At 36.1% G+C, this 25,710-nt stretch overlaps 1 protein-coding gene across 3 annotated transcripts in view; it reads left to right on the top strand.

Annotated features, from left to right (window-relative positions):
- Positions 1–25,710, top strand: part of LOC150083765 (tyrosine-protein phosphatase non-receptor type 13-like) — a 478,105-nt gene that overhangs the window by 424,354 nt on the left and 28,041 nt on the right. For all 3 annotated transcript variants that reach the window (XM_090378206.1, XM_090378207.1, XM_090378208.1), the window contains 3 exons: positions 14,146–14,256; positions 16,134–16,298; positions 20,250–21,026. In XM_090378206.1, coding sequence (XP_090234332.1) covers positions 14,146–14,256; positions 16,134–16,298; positions 20,250–21,026 — 1,053 coding nt within the window. The remainder of the gene's footprint in view (positions 1–14,145; positions 14,257–16,133; positions 16,299–20,249; positions 21,027–25,710) is intronic.

Below are 25,710 nucleotides of genomic sequence, written 5' to 3'. Positions count from 1 at the left end.
GCGCCTCCGTAGCCAGGTGGGCAGGAGCAGCAGTGCGTAGCACATGCTTCTTGATTAGACCGGGGTTTGAGCCCGTGACCACCAAATACAGAGGATGCGGAAAGGTCGGGGAATGACCACCACATATCCTCGGAGCAATATGGTCCTAGTTGCTAATGCTCCTAAAAACCAAATAACAACAACATCAAAATTCATAAATACCGCATTTCAAACCAGGCACGTAGCTATACAGTACAGTGTACCCCACTTTACGATATTAATCCGTTACCATCGTATCACGAAAACATCATAATGTGAACCCAAAACACATTTTTTGGTAATTCATTCCATGACTTCGGAAGTTCAAATTTTCACTATATAACTCCCTAAAAGGTCGCTTTTATAGTGTAAATTGTTTTAGTTACCAGTTCAAATCATTAAACGCACTACACTTTCATCGTTATCATATGTTATACGAACCCATTTTGAACGGCTTTGTGATATTTTTCTAAGGCATATTTCTGGAAGTCACGACCATAAAACAATAAAAACAATTTGCACTTTCCAATTTATTGGGCTTTTCTGTTACTGCAAACTATTATAAACGGATAGTAAACTCAATGTTATTGCATTTGTGAAAATACCGATAGCTGGAATTGTGTGGATTTTTGCGTTATTATGGTGAAATGTGTTTGCCCTTTACTGAAATCTTCAGTCATAAAAAAAACATAAATGCATTTTCAGAATCTTCTCTTCATTCCTTTTTTTTTTTTTTAAGCATTGTAAACTTGTTACTCCATGCAAATCGTGTTAGTTGCAATTTGTGCGTTCCGTTAAAAAATGCTTATGCACGCTATTGAAATGTATAAAGAAAAGAGAAGGTTATCTTGGAAACAAATGCCTCTTAAAGCATTTCTGAAGAAAACGACTCCTTGTGCAACAAACCAATGAGTGCTGAACCAATAATGAGTGATCAACGAGTGTGCATTTAGTCAATGATGATGATGATGAAGAATAAACATTCTTTACCATTTGTAAGTCCTAAATAATTTCTCTGTTATTATAATTTGCTTGATTTTACAGGCTACATTTTCATTTATTTGGATAAATCAATCATTGTTGATAACATAACCCCTATTTTTAACATTGTCTATGGAAAATAAATTCCCGCTTACAAGTGCACGCTAGGAACGAATTAATTTGTAAAGTCGAGAACTACCTGTATTTTATCGCTATTGCACCTTTTTTATTTTAAGCCTATTTTAATTATACTCATTTTTATTTTTATTTGTATTAAGTTATTTCAATAAACTTTGCTTATTTATCAGTTTGTTAGTTGATGTAGTATTATTCATGTTTACCCCTGATGCTCGAGGCCTTTTTTTCCAATATCCATACAGTGTATGGCTGTGAAATTTATGACAGCATCAAGGTATTGCAGAAGTTGTATTTATTGGAAGGCCAGGACAGACAGCATTTGGTTTGTACACTGGTGTAAGGCAGCGCAGGTTATCCCCAAAGGTTTTCTCTACAGACCACTGTTCTCTAGCCAGTGAATGCAACGAGCTTATCAACAACATGGGTTTGAATATTTGGATTGCGACTCTAGTCCATCAACTATCCAATCTCGCTTATACTAGAAATCTTAAAGCTAGAAAGTTTCAGATGCTTAGAAGTAGGATACATTATATGATATTTCTTTCATGTTTTATATGTGCAAGCTGTATGTGGGTCTGATGAATATCATATCCGTCAATAAAGAAAGTTTAATGCCCTTATAGGTGATATGTGTAATGCTCACAGTGCCCACAGGAGTGACCCCAATAGCAGTTTGCAATTTATTATTAACTTAAGCAACAAGGAATTATCTGGAGACCAGAAGGAGGTTTTATTGTCGGGATTGAATTTTGCTTTGTTACCACAGAAACCACTGATCACACAACTGGCTACGGGTGTAGAGATTTTTGACTTTTCCGTATCTTCGAAGAGACCACTACAGAAATTTGGTTTAGGGTCGCATCTGTTTTGCAGCATATCTGTCCAGTGATTTCTAATTTGCAATGTGCACGTCATCATCTGTCATCGTTCTTCTAGTCCACAGGTCGACGTATGAAGCCTCACCACCATGCTCTGTCCGTGTAATTCTCTCCGTTATTGATTTCACTCCAGTTTCCTCCTCTCTTATCGACATTGGTCTTTATCATGTCATGCCATCTCATTCTTGGTCTCCCCCTTGGTCTTTTGTCCCTTAATTGTAAATCAAGCATTCTTCTTGGCAAATGCCTCTCGTTCATCCTCTTGACGTGTCCAATCCATTTCAAACGGGACCTTACAATCCTATTCTGAAGTTTTTCAACCTGAATTCTCTCCCTAATCACATCATTTCTGATTTTGTCATGTCTTGTCTTTCCAGCTATGCTCCATACAAATCTCATTTCTGCCCCCTGAATTCTGCTTTTATCCTTTTACCTCATAGTCCAAGTTTCAGATCCATATGTCAGAATTGGTACGTAATAGGCCTGATATGTAGCCTTTCTTACACTTCAGTGGTATGTTCCTGTTCCAGATCAGATCTCTTGTCTGCCTATAAAAATTCCTGCCTGCTTGTATCCTTCTACTTATTTCTTCGTCTATCTTCGTCTATGCTTTCTAGATACTTGAAGTTGTTAACCATTATTAGCTCTTTCTCTTCCATTGTAATGTATCCGTCAAGCTTGCCACTCCTCTTTAGAACTATTACTTCACTCTTCTCCTGACTGAAAACCAGTCGAAATTCATTGACCATACTAGCCCATATATCAACTTGCCTTTGCATTTGTTCCCTGCTCTCTCCCCATATGCAGAGGTCATCTGTAAAGAGCATGACTTTCATCTGGTCCTGTCCAAGTTGTTCCACCACTCTACATTGCACATCATTCATGACAGCTATGAAAGTAGTGGTGACAGGATGCCTCCTTGCCTCAAACCTGATGTTATTTTGAAGCTCTCCGTCAACCCCATCACTGTTCTTACTTTGCTCACTGTATTGGTACACATATTCTCATTTCTCTCCACAAGATGTTCCTCAATTCCCAAGTTTCTCAAAACCTCCCACACTTCTCTTTTTACGGCATCAAATGCTTTCTTTATATTCAAAAATGCCATCCATAATTCTTTAATGTGTTCATAACACTTTTCCATCAGTTGCCTGATGCAGAAAATTAGATCCACCGTCGATCTGCCAGACCTAAAGCCATACTGTTCCTCAGCCATCCTATTTTCAGTCTTTCCTCTTATCTTCCACTCTAACACTCTCTCTTATACAGCTTACTCACATGTGATGCCTCTATAATTGGAACACTTTTCCTGTTCTCCTTCTTGAACAACGGAATGATCAAACCTTCTTTCCAGTCATTCAGCACGTCTCTCATCCCATATCTTACGGAACAGTCTGTATGTCCACACTATCCCTACCTCACCTGTAGCCTTCAGCATCTCTCTATTTATCTCATCCATACCAGCAGACTTACCTGTCTTGATGCATTTCCATGCCTGCACTACGTCATTCCACGTCAGGTCTATCTGCTCTCTCTCCGTATCTTCTCTTCCATCCCTTCTTTTATAATCAACCTGCCTTTTTCCCTTTTGCTGGCTGGCCTGCACATTCAACAGATTTTTAAAATACTTCTTCCATATTTCTCTTATCTCTTCATCCTTGGTTATTAGGTTCCCATTCTCATCCATTAAGTATTTGCTCTGTTCACCATCTCTTCTTCTGTTCCTCACCATACCATACAGCATCTTTTTATTACCATCGATATCTTGTAGAGTTTCACTCCATTCTTCCAAGCACAGTCTTCTCTCCTCGTTAACTATCCTCTTAGCCTCTCTCTTTATTCTCATTATTTCTGTTCTGAAAATGGGTCCTGAATGCATTATTCTTGATTTTCACAGCCTCTCTTCCTATTATTCCACCATGGGGTTTCTTTTCATCTCCTTCTATTGCTTGTTCTTCCACAAACCTGCTCTGTCAGTCCTACCATACAGTCTTTGAATGCTTTCCATTCTGATTCCACACTGTTCACCACTGTCTTAGGCAGTGCTTTTTTTTGGGATGGTGTGCAATGGTACAGCGTACCGGTACCTTTATTAACAGTGATGTGTGACATTTGGATGCAATGCACTTGAAATTTGTAATATTCTGTAAATTTTTTCACATTTACCTACTATTCAAATAAGCTTAAAATGATTTAAGTAAATTTGCATTTTTTACTGTCAATTGTTAAGATTTTTTCTATATAAAACTGTATAACCATTTTTATAATTTAAATTACTCAGTCAGACCTCTGTTTAATTATTTTGAATTCCCCTTCGAAGTTACATTTAAAATAGTTTCCGTTGAGCGAAGAAAATATTTATATAGTGAACGGATTAGGAGAGAATTAACTTGGTATGCCCTGTTCGCTTTTCTGGCCTTCAGGCAATTAGTGCTGCTGCTGCGCGAATTAAGAGAGCTAAAGGGATTAGCATTCTGCAACTTAGTGGTACCTGGTAAAACCTATCTGACCACCTGCCCCACACGGAGAATTCGCACTGGTCAAGAGTGAGCAGATCAAGGTGTATTCCCAATGGGCCTGGCCCACCTTCCAGTGGTGTCCAACCTTTTCCTGTACAAGGGCCATATTCAAAAAAATTCAAAGTTAGATTTCTTTAGTGTGTTACATTTTCGATATCTTGTTGCAAGTAAAATTGAAATATTCAAAAATTTATTTAAGTACAATACACAATTACATTTAATGAACAAAACATTTAATTATAAAATTTTTTTGATAATTAACAAAATTTAAAATGCTGTTTTAGTTCACTTTCCTCGCGGGCCGTAGGTTGGACACTGCTATGAATCAACTGTAAGCACCCTGTTGGAGAATTAGAAAAGTGATTTTCTTTTACAGCAACAAATAATCATCTGTTGTTTTGCGGAAGTGCGTTATTCACATTTTTCTGTAAATTTTCCCTATCTCTGTTTACATGGTCACAGCACCTGAATATCTGAATGACACCGATATTTTAGACAGTTTCAAAAAAAAAAAAAGAAAAAATTCAAATTTAAGAACTAGTGACAATACCGATGACGAGAGGAGGACAACGAAGGTATTAATCATTCTAAATATGAATTGTTGGCATTTGGTGAAAATGAAGTTAGAAAATTGTCAATTACAGTTAAATGCAATTCGTGGATACCTAATTGGTAAGAAGGTTTTGGAAGAATTGAAGCATTTGATGAATGCTCTGAGTACGATACCAATTTCACCGAGTGAATGTAAGCGAGGATTTTGATAAATGAATCTGATCGCCAGCCCAACCAGTGCTTTGTTGATGACAAAAACGGTTTCTTCACTACTGTTTCTTAAAACTGTAGGCCCACTGCTGACCTGCTTCGATCCAGCACAATATGTCGATTCGTGGCTACTTCGGAAACGTCATTCAGCAACTGACACACAAAGAGGAGGAAAAGAAGTCGGCATAGCGTGTTGGATGAGAACTTAATAAAAATTTGGAATATTTTACATTGACGAGACGAGGACAACAAAGAACTACAGGAGGAGGACAATGGAGAACTACAGATGACGAGAGGAGAACAACGAAGGTATTAATCCTTCTAAATATGAATTGTTGGCATTTGGTGAAAATGAAGTTAGAAAATTGTCAATTACAGTTAAATGCAATCCGTGGATACCTAATTGGCAAGAAGGTTTCGGAAGAATTGAAGCATTTGATGAGCGCTCTGAGTACGATACTAATTTCACCGAGTAAATGTGAGCGAGGATTTTGACAAATGAATCTGATCGCCAGCCCAACCAGTGCTTCATTGATGACAAAAACAGTTTCTTCACTACTGTTTCTTAAAACTGCAGGCCCACCGCTGACCCGCTTCAATCCAGCACAATATGTCGATTCGTGGCTACTTCGGAAACGTCATTCAGCAACTGACACACAAAGAGGAGGAAAAGAAGTCGGCATAGCGTGTTGAATAAAAATTTGGAATATTCTACAAAAACTTTATTATGAAATTATTTTTAATTATTTTACTCGCAGTTTACTTATTTTTTTATATACTTGAATAATAAATTTATGCCTAATAAACTGTTAATATACTTAATTTGTTGTTCTTATTCTAAAAACATTACTACTAAAGTAACTATATCAGCAGAAAAAAAATTTAGAGTACTTTTCATATCCTTTTAATTTTCAATGTTACCTGATAGCAAAGAATGAGTACCGACACCAATTTTTTTTACAAAAAAAAAGCACTGGTCTCAGGTACAACCTTCCTGAACTTTTCTCTGAACATCACCCCTTTTTCCTCTTCTTTCAACTGCCACACCCTTAGTTTTCTCTCTCTTGTTATTTTGATCCTCTTCAATTTAGGGAATCTTAAAATTCCAACTACTAACCTGTGATCACTACCCAAGGAGATACTAGGAATGACCTTGACATCCACTAGTCTTCTGTGTCATTCTTGATCCACGAGTATATAGTCAAGGAGGAATTCCTGTCGACCATCACAACCGTATCTTGTCACTTTGAGACTCTTTCTCTTTTTGAACGACCGTGTTTCCTATGACCAAGCTATTCCGTAAACAGAAATCCAACAGCCTGTCGCCATCATCATTCCTAGGTCCCCAACCATGCGGACCCATAATGTATTCTAGTCCTTGTCTCTCTCCACTTTGACTTTTGCATTCAGGTTACCCATGATAACTATATCTCCACGTGTGATGTTCTCTTCGAGCTTGTCTGCAAACTCCAGCTTCTCCATTTCTTCGCAACCAGTTTGCAGTGTGTAACGTTGTACTGTCTTCAATGTTTTGCCGTCGTTCATTTGCAGTTTAATTGACATTAATCTGTCGCTGATATTATTCACCTCCAGTAGCCTGTCCTTAATCCTGTGGTCTATAATGATGGCTACACACTTCCTCGCTATATCACCCGCAGACCAATATAGGTAATAGCCACCTTGTAACTCTCTACACCCATTTCATTTCCATTTTGATTCACTCAATCCAAGTATGCTTATTTTTCTTTCCTTTAAGATGTAGGGTTGTTAATGACAGTAAAGGCAGTGTGCTACTGCAACAGGATCTAGAAAGATGGGCTGAGAAGTGGCAACTGAAGTTTAACATTGACAAATGCAAAGTACTGCATATGGGTAGAAGTAACCCCAGAGGAACGCACCAACTGTGTGGTAGTACACTTAGGGTGGTAGAAAATGAAAAAGACCTGGGAGTAATTGTGCAGTCAGATATGAAGTTTTCTGAGCAATGCAGATAGACTGCCAGAGCAGGTCATGGGGTTTTGTCAGTGATATACAGGAATTTTGCTAGCAGGGAAAAGGAGGTATTGTCCCTCTGTATAAGGCAATGGTCAGGCCACACCTTAAGTACTGCGTACAGGTCTGGAGGCCTCATTTTAGGAAGGATGTAGATTTGCTTGAGCGTGTGCAGAGAAGGGCAACAAGATTGGTGAGATGAATGAAGGAATCCTCTTACCAAGAGAGACTTAAGTTCTGCAAATTGCAGTGGCTGGAGACAAGGCTTCTGCGAGGTGATCTGATTGAGGTGTATAAGGCCTTGAATGGGTTGAGCATGCTGAATTCTGATGGGATTCTTCCACTGTTCAGATTACAAACCTAAGGGGGCATAAATTCAAATTGAGGAAAGACAGCTGTAGAATAGATGTGCAGAAATTTGCCTTTAGCCAGCGGGTGGTTAATTGCTGGAACAGACTTCCGTCTGTTGTTGTGGAAGTTGATAGGTTAAATAAATTTAAGGAGGAACTGGACAAACATTTAGAGGGAATGATTGTGTGAATTTTTTTTTTGGCTGATGCTACATAAGCTCATACACTTGCTTTCTTGCATCACATTCCACAATTACTATTACTATGTCCACACACACGCCCCAATTTTTCCTGACAATGTCATAATATTGAGTGTGGCTAGTTTAATATATATCATCATCAGCCAATCTTGTTAGTTGCAGATACCACCACATCTGGGCTAATTAGCTTTGAAGCTTCTTTTTCTATTGAAGGCAATAAATTTAAGCTGCCGATCTGCAAAACCTGTCACAACCATATAGATGTGGTAGCTCTTATTTAAGCTTCCTCATGATGTCACAGTTCTAGTCATGTATATCCAAATCAAGAACTTTAACTTGTATGTCTTTATATTCCCTATTCCCTTCTTCCCAGATTCAAATAACCCTTCAACTGTTATCTCTTGTAAAGATGTAAATTAACAATTTTACGCAATTTATACCGCTTTGCTAGTCACCACTAAACAAGCAAGTGGCACTGCAGTAGTTCTTTTCTCTCATGGATAAATCCAAATGGCTGACTCGGTAGAATTACTGTGTCCTTGAAATTTACAAAAATTAATAACTCAGCAACAAGTGAGTATTTTTAAATACAGTTTGGTATCCTGAAACCTTCTACAGCAAAGCTATCAAGTAGCACAACTGTTCTGTTAAGAAGTCCCAGTGACTGATCATAGTTCCTTAAAAATTTATCGACCTTGAAATTTCCTATGTTTCTCTATATTCAAGAATAATAGTAGTGTATATGGTAGCCATTTTGAAAAAATGTTCACAGTCGGAAAATGAAACCACCCTTAGGTCTCAAATCTTAACCTGTCACTCACCAACACTTCCTAAAACCTTCTTTATTAATTAACTTTATTAGCACACTAATTTAGCTAGCATGCAGCCGGTGCCACCAGTGCACAGCATAATGCCCTTAAATCTTTGTGCCGAGATCAAGATATCAACATCCTACCAGCAGACAAAGGGCATTGTATTTTTGTTTTAAATAGGATGGACTATATCTGGAAAGGCTTGACTTTACTTCATGAGCCCACAAGTATATGAGCCTATCAAAGACATATTACTGCTTCAAACTTTCTGAAACTAAGGTGAACCAGCTAGTATATTCATGGTTTGCAGAAAAGAAAATCAGTAAATCTGATGGGTTGCCAACTCCTTGAATTTTATGGGGTTCCTCAGATACTAAAATCAGGTGTTCTTTTATGCCCTGTTGTTGCCTGTTGTGGCACCCTGTCATATGAACTCTCCAAATATATTGCTGATGTGTTATCACCACTTGTTGGTAAAACAGAAAATATCATTAGCAGTGCTGATTCCTTGAGGATCATCAGGGATTTTAATATTTTGGAGGGTAAGGTCATGATTTCCCTGTTTACACCTATTCCTATACAGCTGGCGATTGAATCCACTGAGCAGTTGCTGGGCAAGGATTCCATGCTGGGGCATGGAATCCCTGCCCAGCAACTTGACCTTGCTCTCCTCCATTAATGATATTTGTCATGCTCTAAATATTTGGTTGTGTGGTTGTATTTGGCATTTCCTTGTATAAACAGATTCAGGATACTTCTATGGGTGCCCCAGTTAGTTCCATCATAGCTAACATTATTATGGAGGCTCTCGAAGAGGATCTATTTACAAATTTACCTGTTCCTGTCAGACCCTGGCGGAGAAATGAAGATGATATATTTGCAATTATTCCCCAAGGGGCGGAGGAGCTGCCCCTCCAATATATCAACTCTGTCACCATTTACTTCATTCACCATGGAAATGGAGGTGAACAATACAATTTCATTTTTAGATGTTTTAGTCCATCATTCTGGTCTTGGGTTGGTAACTTCAGTATACAAGAAACCCATGTGGCGGGGTCAGGATACCAATTATAACTCTGCACATACTCCAGGGCACTTATACAACATGGTAAGGACACTGTTTAATTATGCATATTTGCACTTTGATGATGTCACTGATAGGGAGGCAGAGTTCATCAGAATGAACTTGACTAGATGCAGTTACTCCCCTTCATGTATTAGACAGATTCCAATTATTTGATCATGAATCTGCTTCCAGTGTTAATCAGGACAAAGCATTAGTTGCCACTACCTGCATTCCCCACTATCTGGGTGTGTCTGCATGCTTTGTGTGTTGCACTGTTACCATATTGGTTGTGTGCATATCCCTTTCAGGAAACTGCAGTCGGTACTATCTAATGTTAAATCCATGATTTCATTCTAATATAGGGCAAACTCAATGCCGTTGTGATATGGTAGGCATCCAGGCAAATACCTGGGGTGCCATTTGGGTAGAGGCACTTTGCTGTTGTGTGGATTATTTAATTTTAATTTAAAAAAGGCTTGATTTGCCTAGGGCACTGATCAAACTGAGCACAAATTGTGCAATCAAGTCTGTGAGCATGAAGGGCTATCCATCATACTGATTTTTCTGATTCTGCCATCTCTTGAACATAGATAATAGATCAGGCACATAATCCTTGCCATCTCCATACACAGTATGCAGGTTCCATTAATTACATTAATTGTAATTCTGGAATCTGCATACTTCCTATTATGGAGGCCATTATTTTACATCGGGATGACAGGTGGTGAACTAATAACATGTTTGATATACATTGCAAAGATAACACAGAGTCAGACAGTTGATGTCATCTTTCTATACTCCTCTTTTTCGCCAACCGCGATCCACAACTATTTAGTCATAGTGCATGTCCGTGGCTACACTTTTGTGCTATATTTTGACCTGATTTCACGAACATCATTAAGTTGAAAAAGAGTCACATCGCCTTGAAAGCTACTTACCTTGTGTATATTTATTTCTTTTATCACTTTTATCCCCTTTTCTTGTATGATAGTGTATTTTAATTATACTAATTTTTATTTATATTAAGTTATTTTAATAAACTTTTCTTATTTATCTGTTCATCAGTGGATGCAATATTATTTCAATATGTCTACCCCTGGCGCTCAAAGCCTTTTTTCTAATTTTGTTAACGATTGCAGTTAGAGTGTCACTAATGAGCAAGCTGGCAACTTTCAATGCAAAAGTAGGTTGGTTACTTCCATTTCCAAGTAAGATATATCTGAAAAGTGCTAGAGGTAAGGTGGAGATCTTCATAAGGAGATTGTTTGTTTGAGTAGGTCATGTCCAAAGACATAATTTACTGATTCATTCAAATTAAGAGTAACGCAAGGGTAATTTGTGTTTGTGCAGGAAAAGATCTTTTTGTTGAATTACATTTAAGAAACACTTGAAATGAATACACCAGAAATGGAAACCACAAGTGCAAGAATAAAAGAACCATGAAATAAACAGAAAATTAATTAATGCTGTTAGAGATATTGGCTATGGAGGGTTGTATTCTGCTTCTGTGAATCTAACTATCGCTATATTAAAACAAAATGAATGAAATAAACATAAAAAATAAAATTAAGAATAGAAAAGAGGACTAAAGCAACACTCACCCTTGGAGTTCAGTTTGCTTTAGTCCTTTGAGTGAAGACGAAAGAGATAAGTGGCCACACACCAAATAATGAGCACTGTTAAAGTAATAACACAAAAAGAAAGAGCCCACAAACACTACTTTTTAAATGGACACCAGCACTTGCGAGCTAAGAAAGGGTTGTATTTCAGTCACTAATCACTATCCGAGTCTAATATCAGTAGATATCCCAGTACACCCGAGACATTAAGAGAAATAACAAACCAGCTAAACGTAAAACATGCTATGGTCACCACCCTCTGTAGAATAAATAAGTAACATAACAAACAAAATACAAATTTAGACATAGGTCTAAATTTTCATTTTGGCTTGTCTGTAACTATTAATAGCATTAATTAATTTGCTGTATTTATTTTGGTTCAAGTGTTTCCTAAGTTTAATTTAATGATGATACAATCATGTTTTCATCCCCCGTAGTAAAAAGATCTTTTTACTATTCTTGTTTTTGAGATAAATTTGCTTATCGACTCTTGCTACAGCTTTTTAAAGGCCTTACTCATGTTACAGAAGTTTGAACAGGATACGAGTGGGAATTTTAGAAGATTTTATGAGCAGCTTGTGTTTTCCTGAATACAGTCATGAATTGGTGATTGCACAAAGATTTTGAATCCTGGAAATGGGTAGAAAATTTTGATGGCATGTTTTGAAATTGAGGCTAACTGGGTGATTAGCTAGAACAGCATTTCCCAAACTGTGTTCCATGAGATGTGAACAAGTGTTCTGCAAAAATTCGTAATTAATAATTAAAAACAAATAATAAATCAAATAGACCACGGAACATTTTATTTTAGTGGATTTTGCACAGAAAAGTATGTGTAGAGGTGATGCTATCCATGAAAAAGTAGCAATGTAGTGGTCTAACATGCCATTCGTATGCGATTTAGCTTGGAGCATATGGGTTGAAGGAGAGGTGGAAGTGAACCGATATCATAACTAAACTCAATTCCTTGTATAAATTTTTTTTGATAATTATCAATATTTCTAAATATTATTATTAAAATAAATGACCCTGGATTTGTGGTTGAAAAAAGGAACTTTAAAATGAGAAGCAAGTACTTCTAGTATTGCAACTGTGCTCAGTGAAAATGAACACAGTATTGTCACCCTTCAAGGTGCCTCCGTAGCCAGGTGGGAAGGAGCAGCAGTGCGTAGCACACACTTCTTGATTAGACCGGGGTTCGAGCCCGTCACCACCAAATACGGAGGATGCGGAAAGGCCAGGGAATGACCATCGCATATCCCGGAGAAATATGGCCTTAGTTGCTAATGCTCCTAAAAACCAAATAACAAACAATTACAGTCACACTTCAAAGTGAGGATGAACAATCACAGCCTTTTGTTCCCCAATAATCCGAAGTGAAAAAACAGAACCAACTAATAAAAGACCAAAACGAAAGTATGATGGCAGTTATTTTAATTTTGGCTTTACATGTGTTGGAAATAAAGATGCTCCTGAGGCATAGTGCGTCGTATGTAATTAAAATATTAGCAAACAATTCTTCGGCTCCCGCTAAACTTGTTTCATAAGTGTTCTGTAAATATATTGTGAGATGAAAAGTGTTCTGTGACTAAAAAAATTTGGGATATGCTGAGCTAGACTGCTTTTAGAGGATCAAGAAGTGGGATAATTACCTCTCTGGATATTCAAAATAACATAAAAATCATATCTTAGATACTGTGTATTCAGAAACTGACTTGCTTGAAAGGATACAAAAGAGGACAAGACTAGTTGTAGCTGCAAGGAAAAGGAGGAAATTACAATTCTAGAGGAAACAGTTTAGAAACAACTTATTTGCATGGGAATTCAAGGATATTTTTGTTTCTTTCTTCAAAAAAGCAAAAATAGATTTGTGTTTTTTTGAGTTAAAGAAGGTAATCTGTGATTACCTTCTTTTGCATTTAACTCAAAAAAATCTTTTGCTTTTAACTCAAAAAAAAAAAAAAAATGTAATGAACAGTTGCAACAACTACCTAGGCTTGTAGAGGCAGAGAGCTTATGTAGATTTAAAGTGGAATTAGATAACTGTTTTAAAGAAATGAATAAAATAAAGCTTGAGGCATTTCATTTTGTCCCATTTGCATTTTATTTTAGTTTATTTTCATCTTATTAAGTTTGTTTTTTTATTTGATTTTATTTAGTTTATTTTATTGTGCATTTTATGTTAGTGCATTTTATTTTGTTTATTTTTTGACAGGATGCTATATGAACTGTGTCTGCTTCCTTGCATTGTTTTACCATTTTAATGCTAATACTAATATTTAGGCTATCTGCTAGCATTAAAATTAAGACAAGAAGAGATCGTATGATTTGCTCATAAATTAATCATAAGATCGAATTATAATCAGAACTGTTAATATGTTTAGAAATGGACTTGTTTGTATGTATCCTTCTGCTTCTGTACGTGCACACAACAATTCACCAATATCAGTCATTGTGTATTATTAACTAGTTGATATTGGCGATTTACTAAATTTTAAAATATAGATTTCTACTAGGAAATTTGGGATCACTTTCAGGTGAAAACAATACCTGTCCATTTTCATGAGTATTTCTTCTCTCTCTTTAAGGTCAACTTTTTATTTAATCTCAGCATCACAATAACATTGATCAGCCTTATTGATAGCTTTTGCTTTTAACCCTAATATTTATATAGTTCTCACATGAAATGATAATAGGTGCAAATATATGCTGTCTTTTTTTTAATTTATATTTATTGGTACATAAGTTATAAGTGACCCTTGTGTTCCTTAAAATTTGCACATTTCTAACAGTTTTATGTATACTTTTAGGGTGATTCAAGACCGCCTTCTTTTCTTATTGATTCTCCTCCATGTTCTTCAGCCAGTAGCCTTACAGGAACAGAACATAGTTCTTCAACTGGAAGTGAATATGATTCTGGAGTAAGCATAGAGATTGAATAAATTTGCATACATCTTATTGTTTACATTTCTTTTATTAAAATGTCCAAAAAATAAATTTTATTTATTTTTTTTTTTTTTGGAAAGCAGCTTTCCAAAAAAAAAAAAAAAATAAAATAAAACCTCCTGTTTTACCTCATCCTTACAAATACCTGATCTCCATAGTTGGCAGCTATGTAATAATAATAAACAGTAGGAACTGGCTCACTGTGAGCAAAGACAAGCACTAACTATGGTAATTTAATTCTGGAATTACTTCTAAACATCCACTTTTTTTTCCAAAGTAATTCTTTAAACTTCTATAATTTAGTAATTCTATAATTTTTAATTTTGTTGAATTCCAGCACATCCTCACATTGTTCTCTCAAATCATTGTTCTCTCAAATTGTTTTGATGCAAGAAAAAGTTACATAGCAAAAGATCAGAGGTAATGGACAATAGCACATCTGAAAGCAATATTTCAATAGATATTGTATTCTCATGGAGAATAAATTTCTGGCTAGAACTTCATGTTAAATTCAATATATAATATTTTGACAAAGGCATTCCACAAATTTCAAGTAACAATGCTGGGTGGCAGATAGGTATTCAGGAACATATTCCTTGTGGATAATCCCTTGAAAGTCAAGCTGGTCATGGTGATCTTCATTTGTAATGTTATTGCCCTTTCCTTTTTGAAAGAGAAGTATGGTTGAAAATAGACGGTGCTTTCTGTGATGAAAGTTATGATATGCTTAGGCAAGTTATCTTGTAAATGGCAAAGTCAAAATCTTAACTTATTTTTTCAGAAAACTCATATTTTTTCACTCTAAAAATTCTTTTCCACAAACCTATAACTGGTAGAATTATGTATATAAATATACATCTTAAAATATTCTTTTTGTTCATTTTTATTTTATTGAGGAATACTCTCAGTATATTGAGTAGACATAGGATACTGCAGTGTTAGTTTCATTGGAGATTAAAAGTGATAATGTTAATTACCATTAAAAATGATAATGTTATTTACCATTTTTAATCTCCAATAAGATTAAAAGTGGAGGTGATACTTACCTTTGGAACAGTATCTATCAGAAGTGACAGATATAGAGAACTTTTACCTATTTAGAAGCTGCAGTGACAATCACAGCTGATAAAGTTGAAGACACATAAAGGAGACATACTACCAGCTATTGTACAAAGAGAAAAGAAGAAGAGTACGCAGTTGTTATCCTATTTTTTAAATGACTGAACTGCCTGCACCTAGAATCTTAGTTGGTCACAGACAATGACCAACTAAGATTCTATTCCTTTTTTATTCTATGGTTTTTTCCTTTCTTCTGTGGTTATAGGTCTAATGGAGATGGTTCTATTACATAAACCAGTGATTATCCATGAAATTTAATCTTCTCTTTTATGATTAACACTTATACAGATAGACTTGCTATTCCAGTTTATTACTAAGTCTACTTCTTTCACTATTACCGTATTACATTCTTTAACCACTGTTATATTTAAAATTTACTACTTAAATTTTTTAAAGGAATGCAACTATCATCAAACCATGGAAGTATATGAAAAAAATCACCATTCACTTAACAACATTTCAATTAATGACTCATTTTCAAAGGTCTCACTCTGTTATTAAGCAAACTGTATCTGTAATCGCTTTTTACTTTGCTTTATAGACTTCTCGTTATCTAAGAATAATTATTGGGAATTTAATAGGCCAATAAAATACCATAAATCATATGAATAAAAAAATACAAGTATTTTTTTATTCATATGATTTATGGTATTTTATTGTGTACAGTGTTTTGATGTGCAATATAATTTACATGTGCTGTTTGACAACTGGAGATTTTATTATTTCATTAAAGGAATTTGAAATTACTCTAATGAAGAGAGAGGGTAGCCTTGGCTTTACTGTGTCCAAAAAAGAAGAATGTTATGGGGGGCCTCCACCAGGAATATATATTAAAGCTTTGGTGCGAGAGCCTGCAAAATCAGATGGAAGGATACAGCCTGGTGATCGCATATTACAGGTAAATTTCAGTAGTTTTGTTTTCATTAAAAGTTTGTTTAATAATAAATATCTTGTACTTTTTAAGATAAATTCTGTTATTTATTATAATTAATGTTACTTATTGTATTTTTTATATGTAATTTAATATTTTTATTATAAAAATCAACTACCATAACTGTATGGAATTAGACAGCTGTGGTTTGTACTGATATGAATTATTTTTTATTTTTTTTATTATTATTATTTTCTATTTTATTAACTTTTTGTATTTTTATATACAATCATATTTTTATTATACATTATCATCATGATAGTGACAATCTAGGTAAAAGCAAGTACATTTTCTTGTTAGCAGAGACGAAACTACCAATTATTATAAAATGCAAAACTAATAATACATCTAGAAAAATGGATGCACCCAGTGTCCAGATTAACAGTTACAAGGCCTCTATGCTTTTATACTTATAATTGGAACAAGCCTTTAACCTCAGTGTTCTTTCACAGTGAGAATGTGAATTATAAATGTATAAATATATAATATATAAACAGCTTTTTAATGAAGAACACAATTATGGTGGCAATACATTTTATTTCCTGAAATATTGTTGGAACCTTGTATGAGCTACTTATTTTTCTTAATTATCTGTATTTCCTGATTTCTTCATCCACTATAATTCTGCAATTTTGTCATGTACATGCAAAATTACTTGTTATATTGCACATCTCTGTCCAGCTTCTAAAGTGAAAACCAGTCACTCCTTACATCTGAAGTGTCTACTGTGTGGTGAAATGCTGTCTTCATAGTCCATAGCTAAATTAGACCAAGACTTAATATACATATAAACAAAATTACTTCATATTTAAGAAGCCAAGTCAAATAAAAGCAAAAATTATTTGCTTAGTAACCAAAGAAACATTATTTTTCACCATAATGTTTAACTGCAGCTAGCCATAAAATGTTTATATCTTCTTTGCGCAAAACATTTTTTTCATTGAATCATCATCCATCTGGAATGAATTTATCGGTGCCTCCGTAGCCAGGTGGGCAGGAGCAGCAGTGCGTAGCACACGCTTCTTGATTAGACCGGGGTTCGAGCCCGTGACCACCAAATACGGAGGATGTGGAAAGGTCAGGGAATGACCACCGCATATCCCCGGAGCAATATGGCCTTAGTTGCTAATGCTCCTAAAAACCAAATAACAAACAAACATGAATTTATCTTCCATATCACTTTTTCAGTTTCCCCAAAACATGCCTCTCACAAGGTGAGCAAGCCCAGCAGGTTGCAATGTGTATGGTTGCACATTATCATGTACAACCATATAAAGAACAAAAATAACACCTTTAGTGAAATGTCTGGCCTCTTATTTTTAATGACACATCACTAACCACTTTTAAGGATGTTTGAATATTGAACTGATATGATTGATTCACCTTGACGTGAAAAGACATTGAAATGGACCCTATGAGTCAAAGAATCCAGGACAAGGCATAGACAGTTTCCAGTCCATTCAGAATGGATAAGGCCTCTCATGGAAAGGTTGACTGAAAACACACACACCAAGAATAGGCATCATGAAGAAGGAAGTGCTTGTAGTCTGAAAGATAATTCGGGCTGCATCTGAGTGAAGGTGATTTATGATCCAGTTTGTAAATTCATTGACTGGATCGCAAAATATGTAGACAGTTGCAAAAACTGTGAGCTTACTGTAATTACTCAAGGTTATGGTTCTTAGAGGAAGCTGACTAGAAACTTGGTAAATAAGTGTAAGACTTTACTCATAAAAGAGAATTACCTTACAGTCCCCTTCTTCGATTTCAAGAAATGGTGGCCAAAACCTGAAATTGATATTAGTATTCAGCATTTTCTGATGTTTCTGCAGGCGAAATCTGTGATATGGAGAAGATAACCATCCATTGTAAACAGTGTATTCTTCAGACTCCTGGCCATTTTGGTAGAAGAGTTGAACAGTATTTCTAGAGATTTTGTTCAGCATTGGATACTCTTGCTGTAGAACTAGACCTAACCAAAAAGCTATCCAAACACTGTTGTCCATCCCCATTTCACGAATGAGATAGTTGTCAGTATAGTGACCTGAAGTCATCAGGAGAGGTAAGAAAAAATGTTATTATGCCATTTAAAACCGAATTCACTACAAATATTGCAAGCCTAAAATACAATGTATAAAGCCTAAAATACAATGTATTAGGCTAGATTATATCACCTACATACCATATGAGGTATGATCAAAAAAGTTAACAGTTAACGCTTAACGCTAAGTTAACGCTTGAACTATTATTAATGAACTATTATTTGGGAAATGATAACGCTTAGCAGCTGATTGGATTGTTGTCTTTTGAGGTAATCTTCTTGACAATGTATACTGACTCCAGTGTTTCTGTAACTGCTGGAAGCATTCCTGATAAGCTTTTTTTTTTCTTTTTTTTTGTGGTATTGATAATAATTTCTGTATTGCAATCTGGATAATTTCTTTGGTTGTTGCAATAAGGAGCCGTATCTGGAATGGGGACCACAATGATGGAGTGCTTTACAAGAAATTTTTGAATGGAAAGTGCCAAGTGTGGAGAGGCATTGTTACAATGGAAATACCAATTCCCTAAAGCCCACTTCTCCTGCTGCTGCTTTCTTCAGACAGACTCGGCAGTCACCATAGAACTGTTTTTTGTTTCAATATTTGAGGGTTAAATTTATAATGAACTGTGAAAAAAAAAAAATATATAAGCATGATCTTCACATTTGATAAAGATTACCTTGCTTTTTAAAGAAGCCTTTAAGAAGAGAATTTTCCACTGGGAGCACATGGCCTTTGTTTCCAGGTCTTATCCATACACTTATGAATCATCATCAATTTGATGATCAATTTGTGGATCAGCAACAGTGCATTGAAGAAGATCCTGCCAAAGCGAGAACTTGCTGCTCTCTATGATCAACAACAAGGATGTAAGACACAAACTTGGCTGAAATATGTTGCATTTCCAAATTGTGTGTTAAAATTAATTGACATAAGAAGTACCAGTTTCACTGGCAACTTCACAAATGTTAAACATTGATCACTCCTGATTAGAACATGAATGATTGAATCGTTGATTTTTGAAGTTGAAGGGCAGCTTGAGTGAGGATCATCTACAAGTGACCTGAGCCAACCGGGCTAGCCGGGTGGGTAAAGTGCCTGCCTGGCAACCCAAAGGTCGCAGGTTCGAATCCTGCCTTGGGCTTGGATCAAAGTACTACAAAAACCTTGGGAGGTGCATTATGGACACAGAAGCCGATGCGCCAACAACTACCAAAAAAAAAAAAAAAAAAAAACAAGTGACCTGCTTTAAACTTTGCAAGCCACTGAAAAATTTTCAAACAAATTAAAAAGCCGTTTCTTTTTGAAAGCTGTTTTTAAGATTTCATGAATTTTTGTTGCACTTTTCCTTAATCTGAAACTAAATTTGGAGGTTCACTGCTTAGTAAAATACACTCATTTTAAAATGTGATGAAACGCATAAAAGATTCAACTTGCACTGATTCATACTAATTGGCTTCAGATAACGAGATGATTCAACAGATTGTTAAACATGTTCATTGTCTGTTTGAATCAATGAATACGGAACAAGTCGTAACTCACGTTAATGCTGAAATTTCAAGATACAATGTTAGTCCCTATCTCACTTTGTACGTTGAAATACTGTAATTTTTGAAATTAAAGTTTTTAGTTTTTTAAATGCTTTTTGTATCTAATAGTTTAATTTTTTTTTTTTTTTTTTTAGAAAAGTTTTATAATAATATTGATCAATCACTGATTGTTGTGTGTGCATGCATGACATTCGATCACAGAATATCATAATAGGCAATGATTATTGTAAACTGTTCTTGACTTTTTTTACTGATTTTGTTGAATTATGTGGACCTAGAATTTTTAAATTTTTGATGTTTCTTATTCTTTTTATAAAATTAACTAGGTTAATGGAACTGATATGTCCTCCATGAGCCACAGTGAAGCCATAAATTTCTTAAGAAATGCTCCAGAAACTGTGCTTCTGAAACTGTTTCGATGCAATCCTCCTCTTTCTCCAGCATCAATAGAAGATGAACCACCTTTAACCAAACCTCTGAGGAGAGAGGCTATTCAATTGCTTAGTGATAGAGTAAAAAATAAGAACAATAGCTTATCTGAAAGGAAGCGAGATTACAGGAAGAAAAAGAAAAGCAAAACAGATGTTTCAAGTAGTTCTGCTGGAAGTGAAGACAGTATTACATCTTCCACAAGTGGACAAGAAGCAGTATTAAATAGCAGTAGTTTAGAAAATCCAACATCAGAAGAAGAATTCCCCACTAGTTGCCCGGGTCTTCAAAGAAACCAGCGACCAAAGTCACTAGATATGCTAAATACATCAGACAGGAAACAGAGATTAGCTAATCTTGGAACAGATGATGATAATTCCTTAATTCGTCAGTCAAGTGTTATCGTTCCTACAAATAATCTAAGTAATAAATCATCAAAAGGTGGAAATTTAGAGCATCAGAACTCAGAAAAAGATAGTAAAGTCTTGCTAAAATGGAGAGGAACAACTCTACTTTGCCATAATTCAAATACATGTGATAATTCAGAGACTCAAGATTCCAGCAAGTTATCAGACACTAGTGTTGTTTTAAAAGTAGGTGATCAAGATTCCATATGTAGAAGTAATGATGAAACTCCAGATGGGTGTTTGGCTACTACTCCTTTTCAGCCATATGTAAGTATTGTCTTTTAAATAATGACATTGTATATATACAGGTTCTATTATAAATTTCAGTTATAACTGTTATAGAGACTTTTTAAAAGAAGTCTGACTAGAGACTTGGTGTTGTAGTTGATGACAGTCGATTTTACAAAAAAGATAGATAAACCAACTGAAACCCTAAGGTCCTTTTATAAAAATATGCAAAAAATGATGTGTGCCATCAGCGAGAATCTCAGCAAAACCCACTTGTGCTTACCAATATATTTTTTTTGAAATGAGCTTAGGGTTTTAGTTGTTTATTTGTCTGTCTCTCTTCATAAGAAATTTCACTGAAATCAGTCTGTCTATCTTCATAAGAAATTTTCATCAGAACAATGTGATATAATGAATGGGAATACAAACAATATATTTTTGTGATATATTAATGGGCATATAAACAAATAGAATATCTTTAGCAGTTCCAAAAATATTCTATTTTTTGAACAGCTAAAATGTCACACTGCTTCTGTAAACATTATAGCAATCTTTTTGTATGATAATAAAATGGGATATAAAACATTTAAGCCTGGCTTATGCCAAATGAATTCAGCCAAACTGGTTAATTAAATTCTGTGAATGTCAGGAACAGTGTGAGCAACAACATTATGAGTAAAATTGCAAAAAAAAGTCTACAGACCATTTGTGGCAAAAGGATCATACCATTTAACACGTTCACTGCTGGAATGCAGACTTGTGACAAAATGAATCCCAATTTTTGTGCCTTGACACAACTTTGCACCATTCAGTTGCAATCAGTAAATGGCACTGTATAAGGAAAGGCACATTAAATGAACAACTGTTTGATTGTAGCACACTGATTGAACCTTGGGCTATTTACATTATGGCTGGGATTTTGCTTAGCATCAATCACACTAGAGAGCACTATAAAAACTGTTTACTTGGTGCACAATTTCACACTTTTTGAAGTTATTTTATCTAGTTAAGTATTTTCCACAAGAAGAAAAGGTAAAATTTTTTGGAGAATTATGCTAGCTAAATTTTAATTCTTTAGTTTGTGAGTATCGTCCTTAGTGTGTGTGTGTGTGTGTGTGTGTGTGTGTGTGTGTGTGTGTGTGTGTGTGTGTGTGTGTGTGTGTGTGTGTGTGTGTGTGTGTACTAATAAAATTTTATAAGAAACACTTTTTCCTATAAAAATTTTACCCTATAGGGTTGTTATAATGGATCCATAGCCTGGGACTGAAAAGGAACAGGGATGGACAGTGTTGAAACTGATAACATTGAATCGGCTCTTTATAGTATGTCATCTGATACTGAAGTAGAATTTTATTCAAATGATATGGATTTTGAATCTCATTAAAGTGCATCTGTTGATGTTAGAACACTACAGACAACAGATACTGTTGTTACTTGTAGTGATGATCCTTTCCATTCACTAAAAAGCAGTGCCTATTTGTTCCAGCATCCCAAGCCACACAGAAAGCACCCTCACAAATATAAGTGGCAGTGAACGTATTAGATGTTAAAATGTTTCTAATTGAATGATGTTGTGATGCCATCTCAATTTGATCTTTAAGTCGGCATGTGATGCAAGAAAGCAAGTGTATAAGCTTATGCAGCATCAGCCAAAAAAAAAAAAAAAATCACACCATTCCCTCCAAATGCCTGTCCAGTTCCTCCTTAAATTTATTTAACCTATCAACTTCCACAATGACAGATGGAAGTTTGTTCCAGCAATTAACCACCCGCTGGCTAAAGACAAATTTCCGCACATCTATTCTACATCTGTCTTTTCTTAATTTGAATTTATGCCCCCTTAGGTTCGTGATCTGAACAAGTGGAAGGATCCCATCAGAATTCAGCGTGCTCAACCCATTCAAGGCCTTATACACCTCAATCAGATCACCACGCAGATGCCTAGTCTCCAGCCACTGCAATTTGCAGAACTTAAGCCTCTCTTGGTAAGAGGATCCCTTCATTCCCCTCACCAATCTTGTTGCCCTTCTCTGTACACACTCAAGCAAATCTACATCCTTCCTAAAATGAGGCCTCCATACCTGTACGCAGTACTGAAGGCATGGCCTGACTATTGCCTTATACAGAGGGACAATCACCTCCTTTTCCCTGCTAGCAAAATTCCTATATATCATTGACAAAACCCCATGACCTGCCCTGGCAGCCTGTCTGCATTGCTCAGAAAACTTCATATCTACCTGCACAATTACTCCCAGGTCTTTTTCATTTTCTACCACCTTAAGTGTAGTACCACACAGTTGGTACATTTCTCTGGGGTTACTTCTACCCATATGCCCATATGCAGTACTTTGCATTTGTCAAGGTTAAACTTCAGTTGCCACTTCTTAGCCCATCTGCCCAAATTATCTAGATCCTGTTGCAGTAGCACACTGCCATTACTGTTTAACAACCCTGCCAAATTTTAAACAGAATTCGACATTCTATGTGATGTAGTTCTAAAGTTTACCCATCTAGTTTGGGAACTGGTCGGTATAATACTATTCTTTGGCTGTACTTACCACAAAAATACTATGCATTCTCTCTCTCTCTCTCTCTCTCTCTCTCTCTCTCTCTCTCTCTCTCTCTCTCTCTCTCTCTCTCTCTCACACACACACACACACACACACACACACACACACACACACACACACACACACACACACACACACAGGCGCCTCCGTAGCCAGGTGAGAAGGAGCAGCAATGCGTAGCACACGCTTCTTGATTAGACTGGGGTTCGAGCCCGTCACCACCAAATACGGAGGATGCGGAAAGGTCAGGGAATGACCACCGCATATCCCGGAGAAATATGGCCTTAGTTGCTAATGCTCCTAAAAACCAAATAACACACACACACACACACACACACACACACACACACACACACACACACACACATCATGACACAGCTAAGCTAGAAGGGTTTAAAAATAATCATAAAAATGGCCACAGATTACATATAAGAATCTTGAATTAAATTCTCAGTAACACTCATAATATTCATCAGCCCATTCCTATAGGTTCTGTTGATAAACAAGTTTATCAATCTTTAAGTTGTTACATCGAGGAAAGACAATTGTAGAATAGATGTGCAGAAATTTGCCTTTAGCCAGTGGGTGGTTAATTGCCAGAAAAAACTTCCACCTATCGTTGTGGAAGTTGATAGATTAAATAAATTCAAAGAGGAACTGAACAAACTTTTAGAGGGAATGGATGTGTGAAATTGTTTTTTTTTTTTTTTTGATGATGCTACATAATATGCTTGCTTTCTTGCATCACATGCTTCCACTACTACTACTTCATATAAAACCAGCAGAGTCAACACAGATGCACTCTCCACTTTCCTTGATCCACATAGTCCATGGGTCCAAAGGAGAAGATCTGCTAGCTTGCTTCAGAATTTTACAGTAGGCATAATTCCATATATTGTTGCTGTCATCACGATCAGTCAAAATTCACAGGAACTATCCCCTCAATATGAACCCCTGTACATGGTGATGGGGCTTCTCAGGGGCTTCACTGGGATCCGATGTCATTACCTTTGTTTTAAGGGATTAATCATTGGACTCTGACATATACAGCCATGAACCACAACCTGTAGAAACTTAGAGGGGAAGGGGGTCTTTGTGGCTGAGAGGCCCAGCCCTAATCCACTCTGGTCTCTGCATCGGATAGATGGGAGTTCCTAGACTGGCTCAAATAAGATCAGTCAGCAGGTTTTTACTGTTAGGGTCAAATGAAAATATGGGTAATGACATTCAAGCAATCTCATTCACATATGCAGTAGCTACTAGTCTGAAAGTGGGTGGCCCCTTGTAGGACTCTGGTGGGCAAGATACTCAGGGCATACAAAACCCCTGTTTAACTTGCATGAGTAATTTAAATTCTTCTGAGGGACTCCAACAAGGTCTTACTTAATTAGTCAAGCAGTACTGATGCTTGCTAGAAAAGATCTAGAATAGAAGATATCCAACCTCCTTGCCACTGGAGGGCAAGCAATCCAGAAAATATCACTCTTTCATATCCAGAAAGGATTAGAAAGGTCCTCAAAATTTATTAAAAGATCATGATCTGGAGATATTTTTGTTGAAGCCTCATGTTGTGCTGAAAGCCATAACAAAAAGTGGGATACTCATCTTCGTAACAACCCCTATAAGATCCCAATCTCATTACATGGTGTGAGATCAGAGTGGGATATGTTTCATGTCTCTGAGGAAGAGAGGTGTTATGAACTTAAGATCAAGCTGTAACAGCTGTCAAGCAAATATCAGTGTGTAAGGATGGAAATCCCATCCTTACCTTCAACACTTCACAGTCTCCAAGTCCCATTAAGGCAGCCTACTTAATCCATAAAAACTGCAAAGGGAAGCACCCCCACATACTCTTGAGTATGTTAGTGGCAGAAGGAAGAGAGAGAAATTCAAAAACAAAAATCAAAACTGAACATTTCCTATCAAGACACCAGGAAAATGTGTTCAAGTAAATAACAGCAAGCTCTCTTATGCCCAGAAGGTGTCTGAGAAGTGTACCACAAGTATACAATTAGATGACACCACCATCAGATCATGTACTCCATAACTTTGCTGTTCAATCTGTATGTCCAACATGATACTTGCTTCAAAATGATCATTAGTGACATGTGGCTGTAAAAACTCTTCATGCAACACTAGCTTGTTAAGTAGTG

Source organism: Mastigoproctus giganteus, chromosome 7 (assembly GCF_048544385.1).
Source record: "Mastigoproctus giganteus isolate SK-2022 chromosome 7, ASM4854438v1, whole genome shotgun sequence".
NCBI classification, from domain to species: domain Eukaryota; kingdom Metazoa; phylum Arthropoda; class Arachnida; order Uropygi; family Thelyphonidae; genus Mastigoproctus; species Mastigoproctus giganteus.
Note: the sequence above shows the minus strand (reverse complement) of the source record. Positions and strands in the feature narration are given on the sequence as shown.